At 36.4% G+C, this 9,881-nt stretch overlaps 1 protein-coding gene across 1 annotated transcript; it reads left to right on the forward strand.

Moving 5' to 3' along the window:
• Positions 1-2,051: 2,051 nt before the first annotated feature.
• On the forward strand, positions 2,052-2,594 carry LOC106461163 (putative uncharacterized protein FLJ37770). The gene has a single exon (XM_013920957.1). It carries the CDS (start codon positions 2,052-2,054, stop codon positions 2,592-2,594), a length of 543 nt encoding a protein of 180 aa, XP_013776411.1.
• Positions 2,595-9,881: the final 7,287 nt, after the last annotated feature.

Consider the following 9,881-nt stretch of genomic DNA (forward strand, 5'->3'; position numbering starts at 1 on the left):
CAATAATATAGAGGTAATGATTGAAGGCCATTCCTACTAGGAAAACTAAGTGCAGGCTTATAAAAGTTTTCAGTTTCGTTTTTTTCTGAGTTTTTTCCGAGGGAGTTTGGAAAATAGTTCTGTATTGAAGATGGCCAATTGAAGAAAGTAATTTTTTTTTATATTTTAAAACCAGTGAAATCATAAAACCTCTAAGTATGCTTTACTATTGTCAACTAAAGAGAAAATATGCAAAAACATACTTAGCTGTAGAAAACGGGAAAAGCATTAGTCAGCTTTAGACTATACCACATAGAACGATATATAAGTGTAGAAGACATTTTGTATGTATATTATCTTTGTTTGTATGTATATTATCTTTAAAGATTTTGAAGCAAATAGTATACTTCAAAGAAGGTATGATGCAAGAGTCCACTTTTAATTAATAAAATAATGTGCATAGGTAATCACATTTACCATATAATTTATACAGAGGGTTGAGTATGTTATATTAAAACTATTTTGAGTATACAAATCAGTAAGTCTCATAACAACCACAACCAGTATAAAATTACATTGCAACAGCAAGCATCAGAACTACATTTTGGCATTTCATAAGTAGCATTATGGCATAACAAATTGATAACTTTTGAAGGGAATGTAACAACCCATTTTGACATAAATGTTCATACACTTAGATCATTGTGTTGAGATTGAGGATTTTGAATTTTGAAGATGGTATATCTCTCTTAGTTAATGGCATCGTAAAACAAGGAAATATAGATCAACTTGGAGTGTCATAACCATCTAGAAATAGATCTGCAACAAGTTGTACCTCAAAAACCAGGGAATATTACATAATGACCCATCCTATGATTTGTGCCCCAGTGTTGAACGTTTGTTTTGTGGCTGTAAATTTTTTGTCCTTTTCAATACTATTTTACTTTATTTATTTTCCTTTCCCATAAATTTAATTTTAATTATATTTCATCTAAGGCTTTGATATGTTTTGTAAAATTCATGCCATCCTTCCTTTTGATGCAGTCTGTTTATAAGTTATTTTGTAGATTACATAGATAATTTGTACCAATTAAATATATATATATATACAGAGGTTAAATACATTATATTAAAATTATTTTGCTGCTTCACCACATCATTATAGTCCATACTGTCACGTCTCATCATACTCTGCATCTCAACTATAGTTTTGAAGCATAGTTTCCATTGTAAAAGTTCAGGCATAAGATTATCATGTCCAAAGTACATCACTACTCCATGCAGGCTTAACATACTCCATCTAGTGTACAAGGACAACAGTTTTCCAATGACCATTTCTGACAGGTAACACAGAAATTTATAGGCTCTACTTTATCAGCACAACTCCATGTGGAATAGCAGGAATACTCATTTCATTCTCCAGCTCTTTGAAGTATGCGATGGTTGGCCTTGCTTCCAGATGGAGAACCTCTTTGATTATGTGTTTATGGATTTTCACCTCCTACAAGATGGTGCACTTTGCTTACCTCAGGTGGGGTACAATTTATTGTAGGTCTGTTTCTAGATGGTCGTGTTGCTCCTTTAAATTTTACTCAGCATAATAATACACAGTGAAAGACACTCCTTATAATTTTAATTGAAAATGAAATATCATATGAAACACAATACAAGAAGATAACTTTAATAATGAAATACATCCAACAAAAACACCCTCAAGCATCAAAAAGCAATACACAAGAACTTTCATAAACTCAAAACACTGACATAGAAATGATCTATTTAAGAAATTATCAATGACTAACTATGCAGGCTAATGGACCACACAGTCCAAAACATCAAAAAGTACACACACACACACACACATATATACGAGGCCTGTGAGAAAAGTATCCGACCTTTTTTTTTTTGCGATAACCTGATGGATTTGAATCAAGCGCGCTTGCATGAGCCGACCTTGAACCTTCGTGCGCATGCATGAATTTTTTCCCGCTTGTTGATTGCGTCAGTTGTTGGCAAGCAGCCATTGAGTGAGGTAGTGTGTAGTGCTCTCGTTGGTTTTCATTGCAAGGAAAATGATGGAACGACTGGAGCAGCGCTACTACATCAAATTTTGCCAGAAACTGGGCGACAGCCAGGTGGAAACCATTCGGAAGATTCAGACGGCTTTCGGTGACGATGCTATGGGCATCACACAGATTAAGGAATGGTACAACCGGTTTAAAGACGGCCTCACAACAGTGGAGAGCGAGCCACGCTCTGGTCGGCCATCAACATGCCGAAATGACCAGGTCATTGCCAAAGTAAACGCTATGGTGATGCGGGACTGTCGTGTGACTATCCGAGAAATTGCGGAAGAGGTGGGCATCAGCACTTTTTCGGCACATTTCATTATGACTGAAGATTTGGCTATGGAGAGAGTTGCGGCGAAATTCGTGCCGAAGCTGCTTACGGCGGAGCAAAAGGAACTTCGTGTTGAAGTCTCACAGGACATGCTGGATTCCACAAACAGTGACCCCGACTTCATGAACACCATAATCACTGGTCGTCACAGTGGAAGCATTCCACGTCACCAAGACCAAAGAAGGCCCGCCAAGTGCGCAGCAACGTCAAAGTGATGCTGACTGTTTTCTTTGACTCCCGCGGTGTGGTACACCACGAGTACGCACCACAGGGTCAAACAATCACCAAAGAGTACTACAGGGATGTCCTCCATCGCCTACGTGATGCTGTGCGGCGCAAGAGACCGGAGTTGTGGTCAACAGGAAATTGGTGCCTCCATCACAACAATGCTCCAGCACATTCCTCGCACTTGATTCAGACTTTGTTGGCGAAAAACCAGACTCCTGTGGTTCAACAGGCTCCTTGCAACTTCTGGCTGTTCCCCAAACTCAAGAGGCCATTGAAAGGAACGCGATTTCAGACATGAGAGGATTATGGCTGCAACGACAGCCGAGCTAAACTCCATTTCGAAATAGGCTTTCTTGGAATGCTTCCAACAATGGCGGCACCGCTGGGAGAAGTGTGTGGAGTCCCAAGGAGACTACTTTGAGGGTGATTAGGTTTCCAACGCTCCAGGTTTTTATTCCCCGGCCAAAGGTCAGATACGTTTCTCACAGGCCTCGTATATATATATATATAAACTAGTGCAATACGCTTGCACACATAGATCAGATGTAGCTACAAATAAGGATGTTATTTGCTGTATTAGAAAGACAGAATATCACTGTCAATGACAGAAATGTAATGTGCTTGGGAGGGCAAACCACACATAAACCTCCATATAGTGGTGGAGTAAATAGTTGGTATAATTTTTGTAAAAGACATTACATCAAACCCTCAAAAATTGCTAAGTAAACTCATCAATCAGTTTATGGTGGGAATAATCTTATATGCTTTGTGTTTATTACCAATATAAGTTTTTATTTCTTTTCAGTTAATGAAAATTGACATATACCTGAATGACATATGTACCAGCAAATAATATGCTTATTTGGTACATACAATTTTTATTTCTTATTTATGCAAATACACATTGTATCTGTAGCATTGTTACAAAATAATGTCCACTGGATTGAGTAACCATGCTTTCTATTACTCAGCCCCTTTATCAAATCATCCTGTGATCATGTAGTGACTGCCCTAATCTACTACACATTATTAGTACTAAGTGTATGAATATTTTGAAGAGTTCTTTTACTTGACAAATCATGTTCCTAATACAACCCAAGCTTAAGATTCGTTATCAAAATATTAAGAAAAATATTTTTGTAGTATTAGTTAGTACTTTTAAGTCTATTTAGATAATAAATTTAAGTCTAGTTTGTATTAATAACTAAAAGTTTTCAGATTATTAACATAATTTTCCTTTGGATATTTGCCTCTTTCTTTTATATGATATCTAATGAAAGCCAAAAACAAATTATAGTAGTAGGTGTAGGCCTATACATCAATATGTTGAAGAAATGCTTGAAAATGCACTCATTTCCACATAAAAGGAATTTAAATCAGAGCTGCTACAAAACAGGAAAATCTTCCAAGAGAGATCAAATTGTGCAGTGCAATAAGGACCTATGAGGATGAAACCAGATTCTATATTCTCATCAAATTAAAAAAAATTCACTAGATTGGATCACCACTAAGACCCAACATAAATAAAAAGTTTTGAAGAAAAACTGATGAGAACCTCCTGCAGGTAGACTACTTGTAGTTAAAAACAATTTTTGCAGAAGTAGCATCCTGGATACAAATATAAATATGAAAAATATAAAACCTGAATTTCACAATGATATCAAATGTTTTTTTTTTAGAAAGATGTTAAAGCATCTTTGATGATACATTGAGAATATTCAATGCTGATGAAACCAATTTCCAGCTCTGTTACCAATAGGGAAACCTGCGGGCTTTAGGTTTGCAGGTGTGTGTCTGAAGTAAATAGGAAAGAAAAACGATTATTGACTAAACACTAGTAGTAATATTGCCTTCAGTCTTTCTGTTCACAAATGTAATTGAAAACATGCCATTTAAACATATTCTTGGTAGGTCTGCTTCTATGTGGGAAATTTTGCAAGAATATATTATCAATGAATTCAAAGTGTTTAAGAATTGTCCAGTAAAAAAAAACTTGCCCTAACAGATGTATATCAAGCACAACTGATATTTGAGACAAGTGAATATTGTAATAAAAAATTACATCATACTTTATGCACAGTCATCCAAATTCTGCATACATTTTCTAAATTGTATGAATAATATACAAAATACAAAAGGTCAATTTAAAATATCTTGCACATCATAAAAGATAAACTCATGAGAAAAAAGACCTCAAGTGAAGCACAACATTAATAACTTTTCTTACATCTACAATACCCTCACTATTTGTACTAACATCGGCATTTTACATCACCCAAGAATTCTTGGTTGAAAGAAGTACAAGTTATGACTAGATTGGCAGTAGTGCAGGAAATTCTGAAGTACCTCTACAATTAAAGGTATTTTTCTGTAAGCTAGACCTTACAATTGTATGAGACACAAATCATTACCCAAGTCAAGCATATTAAAAAAGTTTTAACTCACAGACATCCCCAAACTTTGAAAATACTTATTTTGGCCCACAAAAGTCAACCACTAAAGAACCAGGTTTTTTAGTTCAATCTCATCAAACAATATAAGATAGCATTTAAGAGAAAAACAATGGACTAAAGAATGAAAATGAAGTGTAAAGGACAATGAAAGTGAGAATATCATAGGAAGATTTAGAAACTGAAAATTCAGGTCATGATAAAGTATGCAGCTTGTGTGACATCCTTTTAGATAATAACCCATGCCAATATTTAAAAAAAACATTTTTATGATTAGTGTACTTTTCAGATAACTCTACTTTAAAGGTGATATTTAATTTTTGCTCTTCAGAGTACCCCAATAACACTTAGCTGAAATTTGTATACAGCTTATTTTTTTATATTTTTTACAAATAAAGCTAACAGATGAATCAACAAGTGGTTAATAATCAGAATTATTATAATTATTCTTTTGTTTAACAAATGTTTAATACATACACTAACTAAAAAAAGCTCTTCAGGAAACATCTGGCAAGTATTACATTATTTTTATTTTAACTCTAAGTAACTTTAAGGATTACAAAAATTTTGAGCAAAATTAGAAGTCATGATTATAATGAAACATCTACCTTACTAGAAGGTCAAATAATATTTCTAACCAAACACATCCAACTTGATGTGATTTCATTCTTTTAAGATGAATTATTTTATTATATATCAGTGTGTTATATTCAATATATGATACAATTTCAAGTTGTGATTCATTTCAAATTTATAAACCAAGCTTAACATACTTCAAGTGTTGTAAAACACTTCTAGATGGCCATCTATTATTTAATATTGTGAAGTGTGTTGTAGCCAAAACAATTATTTCTTTAGAAATATTACACAGAACAATTCTCAGACATTAGAAGATTTTTCAAATATTTAAAAGTCAACATACATAAACCCAAAATTTCCAAGTTATATTTTGGAAACTTTTATAATTTCATATAGTTATTATTTTTTTTTATAAAATAGCTTAAGAAATTTATATACAAAAAGTTATATTTCTATGTCTGATTAAAATAAAAAAGAAGAAAAACTACATATGTGAGCTGAAGAAAAAAAATTTAACAATGCTTTCCAAGCTTACTCATTCATAACACAACCTGGAAAGATGACCAAATTAGTAGTTTCATTTTACTAATAAAAAACCATGTTTGATTAAAAATAAAAAGAAAAACTACATATGTGAGCTGAAGAAAAAAATTTAACATTGCTTTCCAAGCTTACTCATTCATAACAACCTGGAAATATGACCAAATTAGTAGTTTAATTTTACTGATAAAAAAACAGATTTACATTTTCTTCCACTGAAAATGTATTTCTGATAGGTACTTACCTCCTTTCACACAAAGATATCTCAATCTTCTTTCTGACCTCTAAGCATTGCTACAAAATTTTTTCTCAATGCACCAGTCTATATACCTCACCAATTTCTCACCACAACTGAACACGTACATGTACTCTCCACCAACAGTATTGCACAACCTATACTGGTGCAGCTAGCTCCCCTCTGCTATTCCCATTCAATCCTCACTTTCAAAAAATGGCAGACTCTAAAGAAGAAGACCAGCAGGGGGAGGAAAGGTGGGAAATGTGTGAGGTAAGATCAGTACCTACTGGAAATACATTTTTGGGGTAAGAAAATATTAACTTCCAACACAGTCTTACCTCCTTTGACACAAAGCTAGAATACCACATTGTAAAGGTGGAGGGGCTGGTGTAGGTGCTCATCATTGAAACCACATGGAAAGCAACTGCCCAGAATGAATGGATGTACTTCAAGATGAAACCGAAGTATACATTTGGGGTACCACACTAAATTTGGAACAGGTATGCTCTTTGCCCTTGAAACAGAGAATGAAGCTGATATAGGTAGAAAGAAAAGAATGTACACAAGTGCAATTTGTTCTGAGAGATGCAATCCATTGTAAAATATAAATTGAATGAACTAAATAGATACCCAACCTCAACCGGACAATTAAGTTTCATAACTCGCCCTTGGCATTAGGAGATTGAGGATCAAAACAAATACAGTTTAACATAAACATAGTGGCATGTGTTACATATACTTATTAACCCCAACCATAAGTAAACAGAGTGTCATACATTAAACAACTGGAATTATGAAAAGGAAGTTAGCATTCAGCCAAAACTGGACAAACTCCCAATCCACTATAAAAGCAAGTATAACAAACCACACCAGGCATTACAGGGTCATGGTGTTGCCTCAAATCAACCATAAGAACAAGGCAATATCTGTAACCAGTATTATAAGCAGAAACCGTAACTAACCCAATCGTAAATGCAGGGAAGAGACATTCTGCATGTGGAATTACAAAAAGGACATGCAACATTCACTCAACCATAGGAACAGTGTACATACATATCATTGCCAGTATTACAAGGCAGATGAACTCCCCCGTAGGAGCAAAGAAAACACCTCCTACAACCAGAAGTAACAAAAAGAGCGGCCTCTACTGCACACAACCGTAGAAACAGGGCGAAGTCATCCCTAACCCAGTATTACGAGGATGATCCCACGAGGGCTGGTCCTGCTAAAACTGACAGTTGTCCACCTGGGAAAAAGCATCTAGAGGAAATGGAAGGAAGAAACCGGCTTTGCCCTCTTCTCACCGAGTGGATAATCATGAGCATGTATGGTAAATTAAAATTCTACAACACATACATACTAGTGACTGGGAAGTGGTAAGAACTTCCTTGCTCCACTGGAAGAAAAAAGTGGGGAAGTAAATATGATGGGGAGTCCAGAGGAACGTCACACCATCAAAAGTGCAATAGGTGTCTGCAATTCTCTATTTTGAAAAGCAGACTGACCCCAACTTATTCAAAGGGTCAGCAGGGATGGGCAGAAATCTCCTTCTGCTTTACACATGAAGTCCATGAATGATGGTCCACCATTGAGTGAAAGTTGCTGATATCTAGAAATATATGTATATACCAATGGGTATGCCACCAGTAGTCTTGCAGAACACCCCATTTCTACAGTGAGCATTATAGCATAATCAGTATATAGTACGAGTTTGAGCCAAAGCATACCTGACCAGGCAATACCCAGGAGAGAGTGGGATCCCATTATCAGTGGTAAAAAACAGGATCTCTGAAAATAAAATATAAATGAAAGGAAGTTATAAGGCTTACCCCAGTCAAAGATGAATGGATGTGTCTAAAATAAACACAGGAGGGTAATGATATACACATGAAAATACTGCTAGATTGTGCAGATAATGAGTGATGAAGGTATTGGGAATAGTCCATATTTTGGCATGAATGATCCTCCAACAGAAGGCAAAGGCAAGCAGCCAAAGACATGGTGATATGACAAAGTTGATGAGAAGAAACACTGTAGAGATAGCGACCTTTGATGGATAAGTCCGAATACTCCAGCCTAACAAGTTGACAAACCCAATCAGTGAGTGTGACAGAGGATAGAGCAGATCACGGGAAATGGAAGGGTTCCAGAGAATAAAGAGTCAGGAATGTGAACTTCGAAAAGAGGCAGGATGTGCCACATAACACCTTAAGGAGCAAACCAGACAAAAAAAGTCAATTAGGATTGGAATAGGAGTACAGGTGGGAGATGGAAGTTAAGGAAATGGGTGTGAAAGCCAAACCACCTTCACAGGCAGCCTAGGTCTTAGTGAGGAAGGACTGGTCGGGATATAAGATGACACAAAGAGAAATGGTAGAGGAAGTGGGCAACAATAATGGCATAAACATCTGATCAACAACATCAACAAGCAAGGAGGAGAAAAAAAAAGGTCTTGAGGGAGAGATGATACATGTAGACAAGGGTTCAAAGGGAGGATGGGAAAGGGCATAAAAGACCACAATGAGATCCCAATTTGGTAAATCATAGAAACAAGTAGGATGTATGACATGAAAGAAGTGGAAAGGAGGAAAATGACATAGAAAAACAAAACGTTATGAAATGGAAGGTTGTTGGAGTAGAGACCGAGACAGTGGTATGGACAGGGGAGGTTGTAGAAGTAATAGTCGGAACAATGGGAACCATGGTTGCACCAACCAATACGGAGTCACCGGTAGGACTACAGATGGATTAGTTTGGATTAGGGATAGCACTCTGGAGGGGAGTCAAATAGGAGGATAGGCATAAATTTGAAGACTCTTCCAGAGTTAGCAGGTGTTGAATGGGGTCCAAAAGGACGGAAGTTTGGTGTAACAAGTGGTGGTGAAGACATAGATGAGGTGTCCCCAGCTGGGAACACACCCACTAAACAACCCATGAATCGAGGGATCACTCCATGGGGAGAATCCTATTGGGATGAGATAACTGATCCACAACTAGATTCAAGGCACCAGGAACATGGCAAGATAAGACCACAATGTAGTGACTGTGGGATCAGAAAATGAGATCCATGATCTGAAAGCAGAGAGACCTGGAATTGGTACAGCGTTGCTTGGTGATAGAAGTTACCACCGTAGAGTTGTCGGAATGTACCATAACCACCCTCCCCTCACAGGACAGGAAGGAAGTAGGAAAAAGCTAGAGAATGGTGATGTATAAACAATGCTGTGTCAATCAAGAAAATGAAGAATAAGCAGGAATAGCAGAGAGAGCCAGATGTGGCAATATAAGTGGCACAATACTATTGGTGGAGAGTTCTCACATGCTATGTACATGTTCAATAGTGGTGCAAACTTGGTGGGGTACATTCAGGTGGGTTGAGCATGAAAATTGTTTTAGCAATGCTTAGAGGGCACTACAAGCTGAAGAGATAAGTCATTAGACAAAGTTGGACATGTGCGTGCATGTAT

The sequence above is a fragment of the Limulus polyphemus genome, unplaced genomic scaffold, assembly GCF_000517525.1.
Source record: "Limulus polyphemus unplaced genomic scaffold, Limulus_polyphemus-2.1.2 Scaffold907, whole genome shotgun sequence".
NCBI classification, from domain to species: Eukaryota; Metazoa; Arthropoda; class Merostomata; order Xiphosura; family Limulidae; genus Limulus; species Limulus polyphemus.

What these genes read in the sequence shown, in the direction of transcription:
- LOC106461163 (XM_013920957.1), top strand. Translation starts at nt 2,052, where the DNA reads ATGATGGAACGACTGGAGCAGCGCTACTACATCAAATTTTGCCAGAAA.